At 33.8% G+C, this 25,709-nt stretch overlaps 1 protein-coding gene and 1 pseudogene across 1 annotated transcript; both read right to left on the reverse strand.

Annotated features, from left to right (window-relative positions):
* Positions 1–5,798: 5,798 nt before the first annotated feature.
* LOC132269704 (uncharacterized) lies at positions 5,799–11,593 on the reverse strand (annotated as a pseudogene).
* Positions 11,594–18,566: 6,973 nt separating this feature from the next.
* On the reverse strand, positions 18,567–20,024 carry LOC132268395 (gibberellin 2-beta-dioxygenase 8-like). Its single transcript, XM_059769248.1, has 2 exons — positions 19,235–20,024; positions 18,567–18,895 (listed from the first exon to the last, which is right to left on the reverse strand). The coding sequence occupies exons 1-2, from the start codon at positions 19,493–19,495 to the stop codon at positions 18,611–18,613; spliced, it is 546 nt and encodes a 181-aa protein (XP_059625231.1). The 5' UTR covers positions 19,496–20,024; the 3' UTR covers positions 18,567–18,610.
* Between the last annotated feature and the right edge of the window lie 5,685 nt (positions 20,025–25,709).

Consider the following 25,709-nt stretch of genomic DNA (forward strand, 5'->3'; position numbering starts at 1 on the left):
TGACTTGAAATAATTTGGGGCGTTTGGCCAAAAATAAAAAGTGATTTTTAATAATATATTAATATTAGATAATATTTATTTAAAAAATATCATTCTTAGTTTTTAAAATTCAAAATTACTAATTAGATTCTTGTATTTAAGTTTGTTTAAAAATATACAAATATATACATATTTATTATAACAAAAGTTAATAAAATTAACAAAAGAAAAGAATAATAAAATCTGATTTAGAAAATTCCAATCCAATGTTTCTACAAATTCTTCAATATGATATGAAAAGGGAATTAAGCCGGTAAAGTAAAAACTAAGAAGCCGGTAAAGTAAAAAAAAAAAAAATAGTTTTCCTTCTTTTCTTTTTCTTCTCCATTTGGTATATTTATACTTTATATGATCTGGGTGATGATGAATAAACTTTTTGTCATCATAGCCATTGCCTCATAATGAGCTGAGTTGTAAGATTATGCTCAAGCTTGATTCGAACAATTAAGTAGCTCAAAAAAGATGCTCGGACTTTATCTCGCTCATCATATAAGCAATCTCAGGCTAATTTATACTATAACTAATCTCAAATTAAGTGCAAGTGCTTGGTTTTCTTTTAATTGCCTAGTTTAGTGAACCCAGGTCAATAAATTGATGAGCTTGAAGATGTGATTTAGATTTTTTTGTTTATGCCACTGGTTGAATGTAAGCTGGCTTTTAATGTTGATCATAGGATTACAACACTCTCCTTTTTTGTTGTCTGTTGTGTGTGTGTTTTTGTCTTCTATGTGGGACAGAACACAAGAATTAAGGTTATGTTTTACACTCACAACATGTACGTAGTGGGGAAGATTGTAAAATAAATTTGCTTCTTTTTTTAAAGAATAAATTGTTCTTTCTTCAGTGAAAGGATACTTTCACAAGATGACGAATAAGTGTTGCAGATCCACTTCGATCACCAGATTTGATTTCATAAATTGCAACACAATCTGGGCCATCATCAAACTCGCAACCAAAAACAATGATCTTGCTGCATCCTCCATCTTTATTTAATTGCCTCCTCCTCCGCCGCCGCCAACGGTGGTTTCTTCTCCGCCTATGGTGCCTCCAGTCCTCCCTTGATTACAAAGGGAAACCAATGTTGCTGACTGCTTTGAGTAATGATATAAATAACAAACAATTGCCTTTTTTTTGAAACCAAATTGGAAACTAAATTCTAATTTAAAATTGGAATTGAAAAAGGATTTAGTAACTTATACTCCCGTAGTAGTTTCCAATAAGGATGCTTGGAACTTAAGAGTCAAAAGGAAACAAAATTAAATTTTAGTTATCAAATTTTCAAATAATTTTTTTTAAAAAATAACAAGTCTTAAAATCCAGAAAGATAAGTAGTTATTAAAATTTTATAAATAACTTTTAATTAGTGATGAATTGAGGGTAATTTCATCAAGTGTGTGTGTGTAATTGTTTAAAGTTAAACTAATGGGATATTGGGATATATATATATATATATATATATATATATATATATATATATATATATATATAATAGTCTCCGGCCTTCACCGAAGTTCAGCCAACAATGGGGAGCGACGATGGTGTCACTTTCATTACCACTAGTAGGTAAGTACAGGCATACTCATTTCACAAATTGTCCACTAGAATTTGAATCCCTCATCTTCTCTTTTGAATTTAATAAATTAACTTTATATTTATTTCTTAATGAATGATATATATTCAAACATGAGAGAAGAAGAAAACAACTTTACTAGTAATGTGAATCAACTTAAGTATATACATTGCTTCTTTTGCACTTTTTTTTTTTGGTTTCAAGGTTGAACAATAACTTATTTCTGTGTTTATGGATAAAATTTATTGTTGGTGAACGCATAAATTGTGGCATTTGCTTTGGGTGCACTTAGTGCGGTTGGGCAGTTTATTTTGGTGGAAGTGCTATTACTGAAATTCCCCATATGGTTTGAGCGTTTATTGAATTCGCGAGTAGATTTTGAGTGTGCGGCAAGCGTGAGTACCCTCCTAATTGCAGTACAATATTTTTTTTAAACATTGATTCATCTATTTATAAAATTAACGATAATGAGATAATATGTGTATTGTGATCGAATAAGCACACTATCGACATAGTGCACCTGGCATACCTATATCCACAGTTTGTTATATTTTCAGACTGTTCAAAGCTTGCTGTGACTTTTACTCTTGCAACATTCTATTACTAAGAGGGGTCTTTAATAAATAGGTGTTGCAAGTAAATAGGACATTATGTCACGGGCTTAGAATTTTAGCACCACTCTAGTTATTCTTGTGCGGTACCAAGATGTTACTTCTACTCTCGTGAGTACTTTGTTAGCCTAACTATCACACAACTCTAGACAACTTGAAAAGACTCTAGAAACTCAAGACAACTCCGGACAGTGGCGGATCCGGGGGGGCTTGGGTGGGCTTGAGCCCCCCCCTCCCAAATTTTTTTTTTTTTTTAGTATAGGTATATTTACCCCAATGTCGTAAAAAAGAAAAAAAAAATTAGTAGTAGTATTAGTCCCTCAATTTTAACCCATCAAAACAAGCCCAATATTTAAGCCACAATTTTAAAACAAGGCCTAACCAAATAAACCCAAGCCAAACAAGCCCTAAACAATCACTAAGCCGAAGCACAAAGAACTCCTAAATTTCTAATCTTGCACAAATCATAGAACTCACTCATTCTCTTCCTCTAAAGTCTAATCCTATTTCCTCTAAAATTTTCCAACTCTTTAATCTTTCAATCCCCAATTTTCACTTGTTAATATTAGCCCCCCATTAACAATTCCTGGATTCGCCCTCGACTCCGGAATATAATTTTGAATACGATGAGATTTAGAGTTTTTTCTTCCACACAACTCGTCCTACTTAGCACCTGCGTGTCGCAACCTCCATAAGCAGGACTTAACAACTAGCTGGCTTATTTATTTATATATAGTATGGTTGTAAATTAAAATCATGGAAAAGCCGCAAAACTTCTATCTGATCAAATATATTATTTATACTGTCACGCCTGTGAGACTAGTACCTGACTTACTATATACATGTGTGTGTGTATGCTAAAATTTACCATCTCATTTTTATACGTTTCAAATTAGTGGTTCAATTTAAAAAGTTAAAACAAATAAACCTTATATTTTCTTTAAAAGATTGATATCCAAATTTTAGAACAACAAAATTTATGGAGAGACCTGAAAAAGAATGCAATTAAAATTGATAGATAATAAAAACCCACCAGTACTATTATTGACTACCTATGACATAATGAAGTACAGGGACAACCGGAGGGGACAATGCAAGAAGGGTGGAAATGCTGACAGTCGAGTCCGGTGATGTCAGGAGTGCAGACTCGGGAACTGATGAGGGTTGGAGATTTGATATCATCAGACACATCAACTACGGATATCCATCAGCAATAGAATCCTCGTGCCGACCGGACGAAGCAAAATCTTTTCCGGAACCCCAAATATGAAAAGCATAAACTGTGGCTGTCGCACCAATCCACAGACGGGGTCGGGCGGCAAAATCGGGCAACGAAAGTAGCACAGGAGGTGATATAGAGAGTAGACCCTCCTCCTCTTTAACCCGGTAGACTGTAAAGCCGGCCGAGAAAGGAAAAATAACTCCGTCCACAAACTCAGCTTTTCCAAAGAAAGGGTAGTATGTTGATTTTGGTTCCCTAATCAACTTCCCCCACTTGTGGGTTGAATTGTAAGTGGATGAGATTTTGCAGTATAGAAACTCGAAATCGGTAAGTGGATCCCTCACATTTGATGCTGCAATAAGGACAAAATTATGCACCACCGCATAACCCCTCACATACCAACCAGGCGACAAATCAAACGGAGGAGGAGATAGTGATCGTACTGAAGAAGAAGAAGAAAGCCGGTGATGATGGTAATTGAAAGCACTCAAGGATGGGGTTTAGGAAATCCGGACATCCAAGGACCTAAACCTGCGTTGCGCATAAACAAGGAGCTGTTCTTGTTCTGTAACAGCCATGACCACAGGGAAGGGTTTGGGTGCAATTGTTAATGCCTCCGGCAACTCAGTGAGTTTTCGAAATACGGTATTGAATTTGTGGATGGGAGCTTAAAAGATCTGGTAGGGGTGGTTTAGCGTCATATAACTGCAATAGAGATACAAATTGTATCCTATCAAATCACAACCCACCTTTGTATAACATGGTGGTGGTGGTTGAGATCCAATGTAGTCCTTCCTATCAAACACTTCATATCTACCTCCATCCCAATCTTCATACTTACCCTACAAATACAGGCAGAATACTTAGAAGGATCATTTAATTGTCCAACGATGTACAACTCCGATCTTCCCTCCTTCGGCCGCTGCGAAACGCTCTCCCTTGCCAATTCCATTGATATATTTTGAAATTTTCGTGCTCTCTCTGTGATTGGTTATCCGAGTACTTGGGTGGCTACGAGGAAGAGGCTGTGATATAGGATCGGATATGTAGGGTTTCTCCTACCATAACCAACACCAATCAACACGAGGATAGGAGTTAAACCTATAATTTTTTGGAAATATGTATTTTCCTAATCTTAATCATAATCCAATAACACCCGGGAGTTGAAAGTTTATCAATACGATTTTGTTGCTTACTATTTTTTTTGACAACCAACAGATCATATCATACCATAGAAGAATAACAAGAAAAAGAAGAGAAAAGAGCATTTAACAACTACGGGCGCCATATACTCTACTCCAAATCACCACACTCGGCTTCAAGAGCCTTTTTGCTCAAAAGATGAGTTACACCATTTCCTCCTTGAGGAACCCAAGCAAGAGATGAACCAAAACAAAGGGAAAGTAAAGAACACATATCCTGAAAAATCATCACCTGACCCTCCACTTAGACTTGCAAGTGCATAACATATTTACAATTGCCCTCAACGACCACATTCCTGTAACCTGTATTTACAATCGCCCTCAAATATCAATACGATTGTGTTTTTTTTTTTTTTTCCCTGGGCTATTGCCTGTAATTTCTACATAAGACTATGACAGTTAATATAATGAAATTCCGTTACGTATGGAAACCACATCAACTAGATTGGAGATCTTATATCTTGGGATTTCATAACATCCAGAAAATAACACAAATTTAAATAAAATAAAATTATAAGTATAATCATGAAAGGACTTCTGTATCATAAAATTCCTCTACCACAGAACATTAGGAAATATATAACTTGATAAGAAATAAGGTTACAAACTAGTCACTCCAAGGAAAAGTATGACTACAAGAATTCATCATTACAAAAACAGATTTGCAAGTCAAGTGATTAAAATATAGAAATTACAGGCAATAGCCCAGGAAAAAAAAAAAAACCCAAGATATAGGTGGAATATCATATCTCTCTACTAATGAGCAAACAACATACGTTTTGTTCTACTTTTTTCAATTAATAAAAAGGAAAAATAAAGAAGAAAAATTCTGAGTTCAGCTAAGAAAAAACATGCAGTAAGCAATCAACTCCTGTTAGTAACATCAATGCAGTCAAATACCACTCAAAAAAGATATATCAGAACAGAAAGAATATCTATGGAACCACAAGCACAAATAACTTAAACACAAGATATAGGTGGAATATCAATAGCACAGGTATGAAACGGAAATCAGAAAATATAGAATAACTTTCTAGTTCAACAGTCGAACAAAATATGTGTGTGTGTGTGTGTGTGTGTGGTTCATCGAGTAATAATATAAACAATGTCATGTTCCCTACACACACACAAATACACACAGACATAAAACGCAAAAAAAAAAGAAAGTGAAGAGAACTGAATTTGGAAATGAGATTATCTCACCATCTACTGAAGATGATATCTTCAACGAGATCTCTCCTTGTGTGAGATTCCTTAATGGGCTTAAAAACCTCATGCATCACACAAAGAGCAACATTGAGCTTGCTGTAAGTCTCTGTCAAGGCCTCATTGTCAGAGGCATCATGATCACTGTCACATTTCGTGTATTTCAAAAGAGTCCAAGTTAAATCATCTTCACCCACTGGAACTGGTTTTCCCAAAAGCTTGCTGAGGCCCAAAAATATCTGCAAAATGACAGGAGAGCTTCAAAACATACATATAGTGTCATGTTCAAGAGGTTATATCAATAAAATGAAATCCACCAATCACAATATACTGATGTTTCTCATGCATTTACAAATTTATATATTACTAACAATCACAATCAAGTAAGCACATTTCCACGTATGCTTTCTAAACTTGAGTTTTATTACAATGTAATTCACTAAAGATTAAAAATGTCGATGCACCATCAGACAATAGCACGTGTACTCCATCACAACCATCATTTTATGATCTTAACCTCTTAAATCTCACAGACCAAACGGAGAACTTTGTTTCCTATGCGTCTAACATAATATTAAAATTAAAATCACATAATAACTGGCATATAAAATTGAAAACATGCAATTGCAATGGACTGAAAGCTTACAATAGCCCTAAAATAAATAAATAATAATATTTGCACCTTTAGAAACACTAAACATTTACTTTTCCAATGAAAGATGCTAAAAAGAGGCTATGCTGGATCATTGTAATATAAGGATTGACACCTTCTACAAAAAAGATATACTAACAGAGTTTCTTCGCAAAGTCTTGACATCTTTATAAGTTGTGTGTTTGAAGACTTATGGTGGCTACAGACTGAAAGATTACTTGAATGATTATTTCCCAGTTGCAACTGAACTCTCCTCAAAGAGGTCAAAACCCCATTACTAACATTTCATCCTTTGCTTCTTTCATTTAAATATCCGACCGAAACCTAAGGTACTTCCACAAAACTAGAGTAGTGAAATTCAAAGATAATGTACAAAAGCCAGAGTCGTTAGTGAAAGAGCAACCATCAGCTCGACTTCAAAATTCAAACCCTTTTACCTGAAAAAAAAAAAAAAAAAAAACACAATATCTATATATATATATATATATATGCATATGATCATGGTAAGTCTGGTAACAAATATTATAAACTAGATTAGTTTCTACTCTTCTTCCTTTACATAAATAGCTGGAGACTGCAAACTTAGACTGGCTACTCATTTTTGTAGGAAACCGGGGAAAAAATAGAGAGAGACATGACAGAACAGAAAATGAAAGAAAAAGCTTAGAATTATCTCTCTTTTTTTCCCTAAATGAAGAAAAACAAAATTATAGATAAAACAATATGGTAGGGAAAAAAAAAAAAGTGAGAGCAGACCCTCACAACAAGAAGCATAGCCCTACAGAATAGGGATAAAATAAACACAAGGCTAAACCCTTGTTGCACTAAGATACATAAAACAAACTCCCCTATCAGATGACATCATGGAGGCATACCCCAAGACATCCAAAACTTCCCAAACAATAAATTTAGCAACCATACATGGTTCTCTAGGAGTGGAACCATGAATTCTACCATTTCTTTCAATCCAAAAGCTTAGCATTATCAAATTTAGCAAAATTATCGTCCGTATTGATCAAATCAACTATAGCTGAAGCAAATGTAGAAAAGGTTATTCACATGGTTCTAATTTTTTAATTGCATGAAGATAAAGAAAGTGGTTCTTCTGAAAAAGACATATTGAAATACATTTTGAGAGTATTAAACCAGACTTCTATCCAGAAAAGGAGAGGTTTGAAATACCTGTTCACATTTTCTATTGCAAAAGCAATTTCCTTTAGAGTATCTCTCCAGCTTTATGAGACCTCTTTTTCTTAAGCATCCAACATGATCTGCATCAAATTGATTAATTAATCAGAAATGTATTCAATATGGGTGAAGTTGCACAGGTGTAGATTATATTTTACACATTTTTGCGTGATATAACACATGTACAGGAAGTATATAGTTAACGCACACTGATGCTCGCACTGAGCACAATTGAGAACACTATTGTCCAGAAACAGTTCAGTGTCTCTGTTGAATCTGCTTTGGCCACAAATTCCACAACAGCATGATGGGCAGAACCAGTCGCCATCTGGTACATCCTAATTAAACAACAAAATATAGTCCAACATCAAAACTCAAAATAATAATTCATATTTATTCTTTGAAAAGAAAATAAAAAACCAATTCAACGCAAGAATCAAAGCCTCTAACCTTCAAACCAAGACAATCTGCATGGAATGATGATGGACATTGATCACATAAAATTAGTTCACCCCCATCGTGACAAACAGAACATATGTAGTCATTTGTGCTCTGATGCTGCTTACCCCTTTTCACATTAGGTTCTATCACAAAGCTTTTTTTTTTACAATTTTCACGTTTCAATTGCATCTGACATTCTAACAAAGACCTTCCATCCTCTAAAAAAATATTGGCAGATGGTCGTTGATTAGTGCTGCCAGCATGAGCTTCAAATTTCTTAAGAGAGAGAACTTTTTGGCAACAATTGCAATTGATCCCATGACGAGTTATTCGCCCTTCTGCCATTGGAGAATGATCATTTCTGCTATGGTAATGTACTTTTGCCCTAGGCAACACCACATTGTTATCTATTAACCAAGACAATACAGTTCGAGGGCTGTTGGAAGAAACCACCGGCTGCCGGGCTCTTTTTCTAGATCGCAGCACACGAATTGGACAATCAACATTACCGTCATCTCTTAATTTGATCAAAAACTTAGATTTCTTTCCTTTCTTCGGCTTTGGAGAGCCAACATTTTGATCGATCATTTCAAGCAAGTTAGATGGAAAATGCAGGTTGCCATTCTCTCTATTTTTTCGAAGTTTTCTAAGTCCTCGGGCTTTTAATTTACTAAGTTTCCTTGAAAATGATATCCCAGAACAATCCCTTGACCACTTTTCAGACGACACATTCAGTGGTACCAAATCTCCACGAAACTCAATATCAATTAATGCAGAAGATTCACCAGCTAACTGGGCCTCAGTTTCCTCATTGGCATTTATATTTTGCCTTGGTCTACAGGTAGAAGCACCAAAATCTGAGAAACCTCTTTCATTTATACAGGCTTTGCGGGCTGTTAGAAGAGAATAGTAAATCCTCCCACTTGGTGATTTGTACCGCAATTCCATTTTGGTTCTCTTCCTACCGTACCAGATGGACCACCCATCAGATGCAAGGTGCTTCTTTGCATAGAATTGCAACTCTTTAGGTGCACCTTTCCGCAGTCTGTGGTGATGATTCTTATCCTTGAATGCAAGTGAACAATAATAGTCCATTACTGCTTGAGGGCAAGAATCAGATTCAATAATAGGTACATAGGAAGTAGAATGCACAATAGATTCTCCCTTCAACAACAGCTGTTCAGCAAGCATAGATGAGGAAGGACGATTGGTTGCAGCAAAAGAAATTCCCTTGTCATTGTGAGAATTTAGAGAGACAACCTCCAATGAAGATTCTCTCAACTCCTGGCACAGCTTGCGCAGTGAATAGTGACATTTCCCATCAGGTGAGGTGTAACGTAGTCTCTGTATTCCTTTCTCTCTCCTAAACTTAATTTTCCAGCCCAGATATGCAAGATGTTTCCTAACTCTTAGTATTAAAGCAGTTGAAGGCCTTAGATTAGAATTAGATAAAAGATTGTATTCAGCAACTGTATCTGGGCAATATTCTGTTCCGGCAACCAAGTCATCTCCTGCAGGTAGCCACATATAACAGCTTTTTCGCGTAGGAGATGTGAGCATCCTTTTGGTGTTTTAGAATTGGTACGAGAGAATCCCTCACTGTTGGTATTGGAGCTGATCCCCGAATATTCATCTGGATTGAAAGATAAAAGAGAAAAACCAGGAGGGGGTGAATATAACGTTTCTTTAAGGCGGGGCATTTTTGAGTTCATCAAGGGATTCACATCCAGACTACAATCCTCAATAATTGATGCCAAACCATTCCGATCAATGTCACCTTTAACAGGTGGAACGTTTGCATTATGTAGATCACTAGGCTGCATTTTGGTCACTGAGCCATCATTTTCAAGTGTTACAACAGCAAGAGAGTTACCAAAATCTGCTTGAGGATTCGGTATAACATCACAAGCAGGTTCAGATAATTCCAATGCCTGCTGGAATTCCTCTACTAGGTCTTCTGAAGAGTCCAATTTAAGTAAAAATTGGTGAGTTAGATTTAAATTATCAATAATAACTTGAGTCACCAAATCTTTCCAGATATTTCTCGTGAAAGAAGTCCATTCCTTAAGCTTAATAAAACCTTTATTTCCCCGCATATCATACCAAATTTGCCTTGTAGAAACTTGAAGGGGCCACTCTTTTTGGATATCTTCAAGCACCTCAAGTAATAACCAATTCCCACTAGGCTTCAAATCTCCAGTATAATCATCTTAATCCTGAGTAATCCGTAACATCTCAATTTTAAACGTCATTGCATCACCAATATCTGGAAAGAAAATCTGCCGGTTCTCACAACCATCTTCGTGGTCTAAAATCACACCTTCCCACCAAGCCTCCTCGTAATACACATCAACACACTGTCCATAATGAAGACAGCATTTCTCAAAACGAAGCGGAGGTGGCACAAATTTCAACACTCCTTACCTGCACAAATTTCACACGTTTTATAGGAAAATCCTTAAAACACAAACAACAAACAAGCATTACCTGAACTCTATACATCATAAAAAAGAATACATTAATCAAATCCACAACCTCAATTACAGAGTAAAATCTATATAATCCCATAGTAAAAATCACACGTTTTATGGGAGAATCCTTAAAACACAAACTAAAGAATAGCTATAACACAATACCCATACAACCCATACGTTTTTTTGCCTTACAATAAAACACAAACAAACATTACCTGAACTCTACACATCATAAAAAAGAAAGCATTAATCAAACCCACCACCTTAATTATACAGTAAAATCTATATAATCCCATAGTAAAGAAATATCAAACCCATAACTCTATTTCCATGTACACTACTATTAAAGAAAAAGAAAGATTGGCTAAAACCCAAAATCTTATAAAAAATAAAGCATTAATCAAACCCATAACCTTACATACTCAGTAAAATCTATATATACCCAAAGTAAATAAAAATCAAACCCATAACTCTATGTGCATGTACACTACAACTATTAAAGAAAAAGAAAGATTTATTAAAACCCAAAAATTACTAAATCTATATAATCCCATATTAATCACTGCATACAGAAATATGAATAAACCAAAAATAGACTTTAGGAAATGATAAAAACAGAGACTTTACAAGGCCAATGCAAGTAAAATCACAGAAAAAACAATCTTGGAAACTTCACAATCTATTGAAAGGCAAGAAAAGAAAGCCAATAAAGACTGAAATTATTGTAAACAAAGAAATAAAGGGAAACAAAATTAAACGGAACTCAAAAGGCACAAACTCCAAAATTACAACCAAAAAACGCAACCCGCAAAGAGGGCTCTATTTTCATTTTGGGACGCGAAAATAACGATTTTCTTCAATATTTTAACACGAAAAAAAAGAAGAAAAAACTCAAATAAGGCGACATTACTTCAACTTTTTGATCAGCGACAAGATTTGGGTGATCATCCTTTTTTTTCTTTGGCGAGTTGTCAATCTCGGCCGCCATTGGAGGGTTTTGAGTTTTGTGAAAGTATGGGTAACCGGATTGGGAGCAAGTAACAGAGTCGAGATGGGTTTAACAACAAAACGCCTCTTCCTTTGTCATCTGTTGTTTTTGGTAAGTCTTTCTCACTCATAGTCATTCATAAAATGTAACCTTATATACCCATATATGGGGTTTAACAAATTAATAACATATAACCTTCCAAACAAAAAAATCTGAAATTACTAAAATATACGAATATTCGGAAAGAATCGATTTTGTAAGGGCGATTGTAGGATAAAAACGTGCACTTGCATTGTATTGAACAAGCTGGCATTTGTGGGCGTACAGTTACAGTCAAAAGCATGATTCTAATCTAAGTTAAACATGTACTTATCCAACCTATTACACACAGCATATAATAACAAAAAATATAATTATGGTTATATGGCAAGATAGTAATAATATATTGTCCTTTAATATAATAAATTTCATACTTTTTATATTCAAAAAGTTTCATCTTATAATTTATGTAAATTTAGTACTAAAGATTATAAATTAATTAAAGTTTTTAACTCTCTTACTTAATGAATATACAAATTATGAATTTATTATTGAAAAAAGTGTAGAAAATAGACTTAGATTATTTGCATCCAGATCTAGAGACGCCGCAATCAACCATAAATGGTAATAAACAAAAAGAATAACTAAAATTAACATGGAACAAAGTTATTAAAAATAGTTAAAAATACTGTAATAGATAAAATGACACGTAAATATGTAATAGAAAGAAGGATTGAAAACATATACTCCGTGTGTGTATATATATATATATATATATATATATATATATATATATATGTTGGCAATTCCATGCATATATAATATATATATATATATATATATATATATATATATATATATGTTGGCAATTCCATGCATATATAATTAATGCAATGATACTTATAATGTACTAATAATTATTAGTCGAGTTTATGTTAGTGTTATTATGTTAGTGTCCAAGGCTACTTAGATTACAGGTTATGACACTCATGGGCGCATAAAAATTCGGTACAGTCAGAGAATGGATCGAACCGGATTGAACAGGTGTTTTGGTTCCGATTCTAAAATTTTGGAACTGTCAATTTTCAATTTAATTTTAGTTCGAGACTCTAGAACCAAAATCGAACTAATAATTATATATATTATTTTTTAATTATATAATTACTAATATATATACTTTTGGCTGTAAAATTTTCAAAATACATTGATATATGTTGCAGCAATCCTATTAAAAGAATATTCATGTAAAATCTCTCCATCAAAATTGTAATATAGACACATATATATATAATAAATGCATGTTCTCTCATGTGTGCTCTGCGGAGTGGATGTGAAATTTTGTATTAAAAATAATCTAGATGGGTGAAAAGGTTTTCCTTGCTCATTTTTCTTATCTTTTTTATTTTAATTTTATTGAAATAAAACTAAAAGCAAATCCACAAAACAAATATAAAGTGCAAAAAAAGTAAATAAAGTTTGAGAGATGACATCGAATTTTTGTGCGTGGAAACCTTAATCGGAAAAAATCCAATGAAGCAAATACAACAAAGCTCACATTCAATTCGCTCTATCAAGAATTAGTAGTTGTTGAACATCCCAAGTTTATTCTCGCAAGTCCCTATCTTGTGGGCCCCCATTTGATTGCTGCAAACTCCAGACTTACTCTTCAATCCTTGTAGAAGGGTTGCTGGTAGATCACGAACACTACACAAATACTCTGACCTCTTTGTAGTTCGATCGATTCCTCATTTTCTTCAAATTCTGAATTTGTTGAAGACAAATAGAAACCCTATTTTTCTGAACAAAATTGACTAAATCTTCAATATGCTTGAACTCCGATCAGATAGAGAACATCACCTTGAAACATTATTGTGCGTGCTCTCAAAGACAAAATCAGATTTAATTTTTTGAATAAAAACTGAAAAGCTCTCTAAATTATGTGAAATTTTTCTTTGAAAAGCTATAAAAATTTAGGAGTAAAAAGATATTATATAGATGTTAGGAAGACCTAAAAATACTTGGAAATCAAGTAAAATTTGTGCAAAACATCTCGCAAAAACTTATAAAAAAGGAAACCAAGTTGGACTAGAATTACAAATCTAGATTGGTTTCAGAACAACTTAACGGTTCTGTTATAGGGGTGAGCAAATAATTTGTCAATCCGGTATGAACCAATCCAATCCGTGTGGTTCGGTTCGATTTTTAGATCTTGTGGTTCAGTGATGGTTTAGAAAAATAGCAATCCGCTATTCGCGGTCCCTGGAAAAACCGATCCGATCCGTTACCTTAATTATATATTAATATATTATATATATAACTATATATATACTTACCATATTTCTATTTTTTTTAATTCATTATTTAAGACTTTAAGTTAACCTAGGTCACCAAAGTGTCATTACAAGTTTAATTACTAATTTGAGATTTTAATGGCAATAAAGTGTAATCATATTGGGCTGTTTGAAAATCCCAATCCTTGTAAACTAAACAAATCCGATCTGTTATTTCACGGATCGGTTTGATTCGGATTGAAGATCTTCACGGATCGGTTCGGTTTCAAATTTCACCAATCCATGAGAATCAGATTGGATTGAACTTTACCCCAAACCGAACCAATCCGATCTGTGATCAGCCCTATTCCGTTCGCCACAACCGTTTCCGCAAGACCAGTGTAAAATTCAACAACTTAGGAAACAACTAATGCAACCGGTTCCACTTGAATCATCCGGTTTTGTAGTGGCAATGAGTTACCATTTCAAAAAGGTATTTTAAAAACATGTGTGTAACAGGTTCCGCTACGCCAGTGAAATTTTATTCAGAAACATTGTTTGAAAAACAATGAACGTAACTAGTTGTGTGAAGTGCGACCGGTTCTGGTGTGGCACCAAAACTCACCAATGGTAAAAATAACGTGTCCTTACCAATATACTTTTTCTATGTTCCCCAACTGAATCAAAATTGAACGCCATATTTCTATGTTCCCAACTGAATCAAAATTGAATGCCATATTGACTACCGGTGTTGTTCCACTTCCTACATCAAAATTCACAAAATTAAACAAAAACTACAACTCATTGAGACATATTTTGAAACCAAAATATGCCAATTCGACAACTAATATCTCACATTATGCTCTATATTTATAGTAGGAACTGTTAAGAATGGTTCCAGTTTGTTCAAGAATCGTACCAAACTAGTGTGCACCCCTAATAACACTAATAACTCTTTTCATTAGTCGTTAATCTTGGCACCTTTCCAGCCGTTTATCTAAGATCCTCACATTTATATCTAGGGCTGCAATCGAGCCGAGCCATGGTGTGCTCGAGCTTGGCTCGATTCAAGTGATAGAATGCTCAAGCTGGGCTTAAGCTTGAGCCGAGCCGAGAAATTTTGGTTCAAGCTCAGCTCGGCTTTATTCAATGAGCCTCGAGCCGCGCTCGAGGTATTTAACTACTTATTTTATTTTATTTTTTTTTTGTATTTCGCATCTAACCGATATAAAAAATAAAATAAAATGAGAGAAATAGATTTGCAGCAATAAAAAGAGAGAAGTTTGAGAGAAAAAGAGAAAGAAAGTGATAAATTTAATCGAAAATTAAACTTACCAGAGTTGATTTTGATAGAAGAAGTTCAGAGATGCATAGATTAATAATAAACCCCAAAATTTATACTAAAAATCAGTTTGGATGAAAGACAATTAATACATAAAAATCAAATATAAGAAGAGAAAGAGAGAGAAGTAAGATTTTATGACTGAAAGCAAATTGTTGAGTGTATTGCCGCTGCTGCTTGGGCTACTGATAATTTTAGAAAAAGGAAAGATGATTAGGGTTAGACATAAGACATGGGTTTGGGTTTGATTGTACAGATGGACTTGTGTTTGATTATACAAATGGGCTTGGTTTTTGTTTTAATTAAAATGAATACATGATAAAATTGGGTCTAAAACATAATTAAAAAATTTAATGGCCTTTTGTTTGATTGTACAGATGGGCTTGGTTTTTTGTTTTAAAATGAATAAATAATAAAATTGGGTCTAAAACATAACTAAAAAATTTAATGGCCTGTGGACTAAGCCTTCATAACATAAAATTATACTCCCTCCGTCCCTTTTTTGTTGTGAGTCATAGTTCACAACAAAAAAGGGATGGAGGGAGTATATTATAATTGGATATGTATGTATATATATTCCATCCGTCCCTTTTTTGTTGTGAGTCACAGTTCACAACAAAAAAGGGACGGAGGGAGTATATTATAATTGGATATGTATATACGTGTATATATATATATATATATATATATATATAATATTATAATTGAGTATGTTCGCGAACGCCTTATCGAGCTCAGTTCGCGAACGCCTTATCGAGCTCAGTTCGTGAACGGTTCATAAACAAACGAGCCGAGCCCACTAATATTCAGGCTCGGCTCGTTTATGAATCGAGTCTCAAAATTTGGCTTAAGCTTGGTTCATAAATGAACTGAGTTCGAGCCGAGCCCGAGTAGTTCGCCGTTTGCAGCCCTATTTATATCGTGAAATCAATAATTGGTAACATAGTACATGTTTGGGAGTTGTTCTTCAAAGGCGCATGTTAATTTTATTCGGGACACTTTTTCCCGCAATACTTTACATTGCAATCTTATCACATTTTTTTTAAAATTCTATCATTTTAAAGGTGAAATTTCACCAATTTAAACTTACTAATAAATGCTATGAAATTTACTATTTAAAGTTATAAAATTTTAAAATAATATTCTGTTTGTTTGGATGTAAAATATATATTTTTTATTTTTTGATATTTGATTATCATATTTGTTATTAAAACTTAACAAAAATAATTTTTCATTAATTTTTGATAAATTATTTTACACGTTCCGTCTGATTGACTTAACTTCTACCTCAATCCAGATCTTTGTCAAGTACCGAAAAAATAAAAATAAAAAATATATATTACTTAAAAATAAAAATATTTTACGTGAAAACAAGCAAAACCCAAATGTTATGAAGTTGGATAATGAAACAATACAGAACAAAATATATATCCGAGAGAGGATTTTGATTTCTTTGATAATAACATTAATCAGATAAAGATCCCTTGTGAGTCATGTGTGTTTTGAACTTTGAATCATATATACTATTATTACTTAAAAGATAATTAATACAAGTAAGCTTACAATTTTACTTTTAACTTTTTAAATATAAAATTATAAAGTCAAAGAAATAAAAGTTAATTTAACTAAGAAAAGTAATAAAAGAAAGCATGGTTACTTTTTTTTTTTTTTTTGGTTATTTAATAAAAATACTTTAGGAAACTTTGCTTACTAAAATGTAAACATTAAAAAATAAACTAAACAAAAAAGCATTATAGACAAAAGTTATTACAAATCTGTGAAAAATGACAATTAATTTCATCAATATGTTAACATGATTATTTATTGAGCAGTGTTACACATCTTTGAATCTAACGTGGGATAACTAAAAAAAAACATGATTTTTTTATTTTATTTTATTTTAGTTTAATGCATATTACACTTTATTAGTTTATACATTTGTATTTCCTACTTTAATAAACTAAACAAATTGAAGGAAAAGGTACAAACGAAAAATCACACTGATTTTTTTTTTTTTTTTTTTATAATTTGCGTTTCTTTACTAATATTTTTCATTCTCTTCTTCACTTTCTCAATTATATATATATATTATAAGTATCTCTTTAAAATTTAACCGAAAATATTGAACTAAAATATAATTATAAAAAGCTTCAAGTAAATTATGTAAATTAATGTTCTTATTTATTAGAAAGAGATAACTAATTCATAATAAAAAATTATAGTTTATAATTTTAATTATTTAAAAATTTAATAGAAAAGATCAACCAAGAAGATATATAAGCAAACTCAAATTCAAATTATTGAATTATTTAGGGTTTAAATTCTATAATGATAAATTTTGCTATTTTTTCTCTTTACTATATATATATATATAAAAAAAACTTTTAAAATACACTAAGCAGACAAATAAGCTGAACTACATAATTCCATATAAAATCACAAATCTAAATTAGTCGAGTATAGCATTTTCCTTATTTAAAATTTCACCAAGTAGTCAACGCTTAACAAAATAATTACAAGGTTGTATGACTTTTACTAAACAGCAGACAATGCTGGATTAAACAAGAGAATTAAAAAAAAATATATATATAATTAATAAATAAAAAAATCAAAATTTGAATTTCTTAGTGTGTGTGTACATATATATATATATTGAACTTCTTGGGGCCATAAAATTTTATATATTATTTTCATTCGGTAACAAACACACATTCACTTTACAAATTTATTCTGTTTGACTCGAACTTCATTATCCACTTTACAAAATACAATTAGAGACTTTGTTTTGTTAGAGACTCGAACATCATTATTCACTTTAAGAGATACATGAAATACAATTAGAGACTTTATTTTGTTAAAGACTGGAACATCATTATTCACAATTAGTGACTTTATTTTGTTAAAGACTCGAACATCATTATTCACTTTAAGAGATACATGAAATACAATTAGGCCACAAATTCCTTTTATCATAGAATCATAATGGATGGATAACATAGATGTCACTCATTGTAAGAAACATAACCATGTGTGTGCAAACACAGACTTGACAGACATACCTATAACCTCTAATGTGTGTATATATTATATCTCCGACCAACTAAGAAAACCTAAAAGTGTTTTGAGAGTCTGATTTGAATGTGTGTGTGTGTGTGTTTTTTTTTTTTTTTTGGTCAAAATTGAATGCGAGTATTCAGAGAGTCCGAATTATCATTACCGGGAGTTAAAAATATATGGTAGTAGCTTTAAAAAAAAAAAAAAAAAAAAAAAAAAAACACGCACGCACGCACGCACACAACTAATTTACCAAATAAAGTACAATATTAACAAAAGTTATACAACAAAAGTCTGACTTTTCTTTCGGATTTAAAAAAAAAAAAAAAAAAAAAAAAAACACAAGAGGGCCAAACCCAATAGAAGTGAACAGGCCTGAGTGAGTTTGAATCTGTCGAGCCCAACCTTAAACCCGACGGTCCTCAAGTCTTGTTGTGTTTGTGCTCGAAAATCAGCATTTGTAAATGGCTTGTATTTTGAGCTTCGAATCACAAAGTCATCCGCAGGGAACACGAAGTAGACTATTGATATTCTGTCCTCATGCTTGTTCACCTTCACCCTATGCTTCACACTCTTGTACTTATCATCACTCATTGCCTAATTCATTCATTAACAAAATCAAAACAACAAAAATAACTGCATATAATCTCAGACGTCTATCAAATTATTAAAAAATATATGATCTCAGTCCATCACAAAAAAAGCAATGCAATTCACCTTCCAAATTTACTCTATGGGATCCACTATTACAAGTCCTGCAATGGTGGATCCCACAGGCCCAAGGACGGCAAGGAATGTCCCATAAAAAAATTAGTTTTTGGAGATGTTTAACAAGACGTATACATTTCTATATACATATGTGTGTGTGTGTGACTGGGTGTGTGTGTGTGTGTGTGTGTGTCTGTGTGTAGATGAGGATGATACGAAAATACAGACCTGCATTATATCTCCAAGATTGATGACTAGGGTGTTGGGAATGGGCTGTACATCGAGCCACTTATCGTCCTTGAGAAATTGAAGTCCTCCTACTTTGTCTTGGTTTAATATGGAAATCACTGAGCTGTCAGTGTGGGTGTCCATGCCCCATGCTCGGTTAGTCTCAGGGCAACATGGATACCGGTAGACTCGTGCCAGTCCGGTGGCCGGTGAGAGAAAAGAACCCGAATGTTTCAGACACATGTTGAGGTTCTCTGCCATGGCTTCAAATATTGTTGTAACTACTCTGGATTGGTGCCTTCCAGAATCCAACAGAAGCCTAATAAATAATTAATCAAATATAAAAATTAATTGCTTTAGTTAATTCCCTAATTGGTGTCATTTTATGAGAGAGACAAATTTTTTTTTTTTTTTTACCTGACAAGAAAACAAACCAAACGCCATACGATATCTACAGACAAAAACATCATCCAGAGACTTATAACCACACATTTAACATCAACACATCAATGACCAAACTTAACTAACACCCCTTAAAAATATATAAATCAACGTGGTATTTACAAACAAATCTAACATGTTATTTTATTTGCAAGAAAAACAGATGAAAAAAAAAAAAAAAAAAAAAACTAACCAACTTGTTGTCACATGCAATTACTATATGTTTGTGGACCTCCTATGCTTGCCTTCTTGTGATGATTGTTTAACAAAATGACATCATATTTATTGTTGCAAAATGACATTGTCTTTTGAACCCTTTTGTATCATAGATTCATATCATATGTAGAGGCCCCATTATATCAATTCACAAGTCTTGATTGGCAGAAGAGCCAAACTCAAGTGAAATCACAAGAAAGCTCCGAGTAAAAGAGACATGAAATGGCGGCATTTCAGGATCAAACTAATATATATATATATATATATATATATATATATATATATATATATACACACAATTATTGCTCACGCTGTAAATGAGGTACAAAGTCAAATATGTCCTCATATAATCCTTTTCAGCACAATTTTGTCAGGAGTGCATTCCTTCCTTATATATATATATATACATATGAAATTTTGAATGGTCAATAATTAATAAAACAAAATATTTCAGATATGACAAGTCGAGTTGCACCTATAATATAAGTATAGTGGTGAAATGAATATTTAGTAGAATCGGAATTCTGTATGTTCTAATGGATCGGACCTCGGACCGTCCACAAACGTTACACCGAATCCCTTTTCTATCAACTCGTATTAAAAGGGGCATGCACACACAGAGAAAAAGGCATACCCGAAAGAATCGAGCAGTGGATCGTCATATTGAAGATGTGACAGTTCACGGAGAAGAACATTGAAGCCTTCCATCCAGTTGACATGCTGGGGCTGTGGACCTTTCTGTAGGGCAACCCGGCCAGATGGGGTAAGGGCAGGGGTACCTCAAAAGTAGGCTATGGGATTGGTGAAGAGGGCTTGTTTGGACTCGAAGGAAAGAAAAAAGAGCTTCCTGGCATGGTCATGAAGTTGGTTCAATAGGGTGACTGGAATTCCATGGTTGACCAAACGAAACACCCCCCAATCTTTACAGGCCTCACTCAGCCTGTCATGGTCTATGCACTCAAGGTCGATTACAGGTAGGTCTAGGGTTTGTTTGGTGGGTTTTTCCAAGTCAAAAAAGCCCTCCTCCAGTGAGGCAATCGGTGGGCGAAAAAATGGAGGGTAGGATTCGAAATTGGATTCCGACATATTTTCCATTCATAAGCACAATGATGATGAGTGGTTGGTTCTAACTATATATGGCTATATTTAATAATTTTTTATTGGGTTAAGTGCATTAAACCCACCTTAACTATAACCCGATTACAAGAAACTCCCTTGAAGTAAGTAAAACCTATTAAACTATCATTTTGTTGCACTTAGTCAAGAACCGTCATTGAGCCGTTAACAGAAAACGAAAATTACCATTTAGCCCTTCGTGTTGAATTATTATTTTTTTTTAAAAAATTTATTATTATTATTATTTTTGGATAGGCTGATGTAACAATTGTAATCTCTATGTCTAATGAAAATTGGCCAACTCAGAATTATTTTATTAAAGTGGACAAAACAATTCTCCACCAATAAGAGAAAGACAACTCAATTAGTGAAAAATTATATATATAATAATTGTAATTCTTCTCTATCGGCAGCCACCACCACCCTCCTTTCTGTGTCTATCTCGTCAATAGTATTTCTTGGGGCCAACAAGAAATTGAAGGAGATGAAAGGAAATTGTGAAGTAATAACATCAAAGTATCAAAATGGGTTCCAATTTAAATAGGTTGTATATTGGGATTGATCGGATTTGGTGCATGTCTCTCTCCATTTAAATATCTTATTTGTTATGGTCGGAGATCGGCAAACATAGACGGTTGACCTTTTTCTGATGGAATTAATCTGAATTCACGGTTCAAAGAGCATTAGTAATCACTGCAAATTGTTTATTATATAGCACCTTGGAAATATGTTAAGAACAATCATTTCCCAGATATAAAACTCTTAAAGTAGGGAAGATAAATTATTAGTTATAGTCCAAGAACCATTCAAAACTGGACCATTCTCGTAGTCTTTGCTATCAAAATCTCATACATCCATAATTGGCCTGAAGAAAGAAATCATTTTCACCATTGAGAGCATCATATGCTGAGAACGAACCCAAGAAATCGCAAACAAAAACCCCCAAATTTGAAGCCCTAATTTTCAGTCTCAGCAAATCCTCTCTCGTTCGCCATTGATTTTCAGCAAATATATCCTTCTCATTTGCTCTCAAATCTCAATATTCAGGTATCTCAATCTCAAATCTTCATATCCAGTTCAGTTCTATTGCTCATCGGTAAGCTCACTGGCATCTTCGAAATTCATCGCCACCATTGTCGTAATTCATTGAATCTTCGAGACTCCTACAGTCATTACCGCCACCGTTCTGATCCGCGACCATCGTTAAGAACAATCGTCGCCGTCCCGTGGGTTCATCCTTGCTTGCCACCGCTGTTTCAATTCAACTCATTGCCGTCTGCCCATGTGGTTCAGCGCCGCCATCGCGAATAGTCATTGTGTTCTCCGGTAAGCTCGCCGTTGCCGAACACCTCTGTCACTACCGCTGCAGAATAAACCCACTTCTCATCGGTATTGAAGTTCTTGTTGTTGCCGAAGTTGGAGGACAAAGAGAGGGAGGTGGATTGGGGAGAGAGCGGTTGTGGTGGCGGCCGTGGAAGGTGAGGTGATTGTGGGGGAAAAGTATTTTGTGGGGGTGGCGGTGTCGGTGGTGGCTATGGGCGGATGGTGGAGGTGACAGCCATGGACAGATGCTGTAGGTTGTTTGAAGAGAAAGGAAGGAGGTAATATATATATATATATATATATATATATATATATATATATTCCTCTTGGTCTTCGTTGACGATACATTGGTGTATAAGCAAACTTTACACATTCAAGGTTATTTTTGTCTTTATTGATTTTAACTTAGTCATGTGAGTCATGTGCCTTCTTTGGACGTTAGATTTTAAACGGCCTAATAACGTTTTGCAACAATTAAAATAGTTTAGGGAGTTAAGTATACTTCACTTAGATCAGGCGGGTTTATTGGGAAAGAGAAGAAAGTTGAGGCGGGTTTAATGCATTTAACCCTTTTTTATTTATGTGTTGTTGTAATAATATATTATATATTATATTAAAAGGTGTGCTTATGGGGTTTTTCTTAGCTAATTGCATGTGGACCACCATGTCTATATGGTGACACGTTGACACGGACACATGGTCCCGTCCACCTGTCGTTCTCTAGCATCGTCTCTTCCTACGTGAGCACGTGGGTCTCTCTCTCAGTACATAACTGTAGCCTCTTTCCAGGGGAGGGACCGGATCTTTACTGTAGAAGGAGGAGGTGTCGAATATTTTACATGCATTCTAATTACGTGGAGCCTTCAACTCCCTTGATAATTTTTACACCTTTTTAAAGGATAAGGACCACCAAGAATGGTTTGTTTTATGACCTAATGTGGAGTGGAATGGTTTTATGAGCTAATGGTGCGTTTGGTAAGAAGGATGGAATGGTTTTACGAGGCTTCAAGTCCCTTGATAATTTTTACTAGGAAGAATGGTTTTATGACCTAATGTTACGTTTGGTATGGAGAATGGGAGTGCGTTTGGTATGGAGAATGGGAGCGGAATGGTTTTATAACTTAATGGTGCGTTTGGGAGCGGAATGGTTTTATAACTTAATGGTGCGTTTGGTATGAAGGATGAAATGGAATGCTGATCGACTTTGCTGAGTTGATTGTTTTTGATAAAAATATCAAAGTGAAAATAGGTAAATAATAAAATTTCATTTCGCATCTTAACTTATAGCATGTTTATTATTTCCTTTTATATCAGTTGCTTAAAACTCAAAAAAAAAAAAAAAAAAACGAAAAGAAAAAAGAAAAAAAAAGGTAAAATTAAATAATAATAATAATAATCAAATCTCATTCCAAAAATAACCTCATATTTTAATTTTTAAGTCAAAAAACAACCATTAGTGTCACCGCCACCGATTTTATCCTCTTCTACCAACAACAATGCCTTGTCCATTTCTTTAAAATTAGAAAAGAAAGTTATCTCATTAAGTTAATTTATTTGTTACTGATGTAATAACAACTGGTGAAGTTATAATAATAATCAAATCTCATTCCAAAAACAATACTTTTCAAGTCCAAAAACAACCATCAGTGTCACCGCTACCGGTTTTGTCCTCTTAACCAACAATGCCTTTGCCATTTCATTCAAATTATACAAGAATGTTATCTCATTAGGTTAATTTATTTGTGTTGAATATATGGTGTTGATGCAAAAATCTACATGCTCCAGAGCCAAGAGAAGTAATGAATCTTGACAACACCGGTGTGGTGCTTGCCAAGAACTCTCCGACGTTTAAGTTAGTCAATGGAGCTCTGAAATAATAGCAAAGATTTAATATATTAATTATCTCCTACCTTTCAAGTCGATTATTTACCTATTTATAGGAGATGGTAACTGTCGTTACATATGGTAACCGTCAGAGAGATTTTTTATTCCTTGGGGATTTATCTTTACCCTTACCTCATTTCTCATTTGACTTTGAGTTGCCTATTATTTTTATCTTTATCAGTTGTCCCCATTCTCGTGCTTGCTTGTCAAGTATCGAGAATGTCAAAGTGTTTTTTGACTAACCTCTCTTTAGCAGAAATCAATCTCATTTTAGGTTAACCCTTGTTGGGCGACCTCTCTACTGTGATACCCCTCGGATTTGAGATACGGGTGATCAGGCCCAAGCCCAAACCCGAGGGAATATCAAACAATTAATATTTTAAAACGAACACAGAATATAAAAAGAATTCATAATTAACTAATAAAGCTGAAGGAATTTATTAAATAGAAAATCCTCCAAATAAAGATTTATAAAACCCAACTCTCCAAAACCTCCAAGAGTACAACTCGGGAATCCATCTAGTGGATCCCTAAATCAAATCCCAACTGAACATAAAATAACTGAAAATAAAACCAAATCTAAAACATAGAATGAGATCCTACGTCGTCGGTAGAGTGAATGATAGTCTCTGCTCAGCACGATCAAGCCTAAGATTGGAACCGTCCGATACCTGAAAAAATATAAGAATGGGTCAAGCCTATGAACAAGTTCTAATCTAACTGCAATCCATACAGTGACCCGATACGCAGATACACCCTAGATATCTCAATAATAACTATCTAGTTCATACATATATATATATATATATATATATATATATATATATATATATATATATATCCACATTAAGGGACATTCACTGGACTACAAAGGGGTCTCAACCTGAATAGAAGGTAACATGCAAAAACGCACCCAATGGTGGGCATGAGTACCTAGATTTAACAGGATACACCTCAACTTATCATAGCCAGCTACGCATCCACTGCATATACGCATCCTAACCAACGACTATGAGACTTAAGCTCACATCGTGGTACCATAATCATATACCTAAAGTCCATCCAAAACCAGAGTATGTCATTCAATTATTCATTGATTTGACATACGATTTATAATCCAGTTTGTCACTTAACTTATTCAGTTGATATGACTTAATCACAAATAACCAATCCAGAAAGTCATTCAACATAGTCAGTTGATTTGATTTACATAATTAGGATTCAATATTTTACAATCCATTCCTTTGTTCCAATAGGTTAGGTCTTAGCGTTTTGAGTTAAACCATCCCTAATATGCCACCGTCCCATTCCGATGCATACAATCCACAGCATCCATATTAACTACAGAACCTAATTAACAGTTCAACAATCAAAGTCCAAAACCATAATCCAGTTCAAAACCATAATTCAGGTAATTACAGAATAGTGTACAATATTTCAACAATTATAGTTCGAAACTATAATCCAGTTAATTGCAGAATAATATATAATATTT

Source organism: Cornus florida, unplaced genomic scaffold, assembly GCF_030987335.1.
Source record: "Cornus florida cultivar Cherokee Brave unplaced genomic scaffold, ASM3098733v1 CherokeeBrave_3.0.0_Hap2_Chr08, whole genome shotgun sequence".
Classification (NCBI taxonomy): domain Eukaryota; kingdom Viridiplantae; phylum Streptophyta; class Magnoliopsida; order Cornales; family Cornaceae; genus Cornus; species Cornus florida.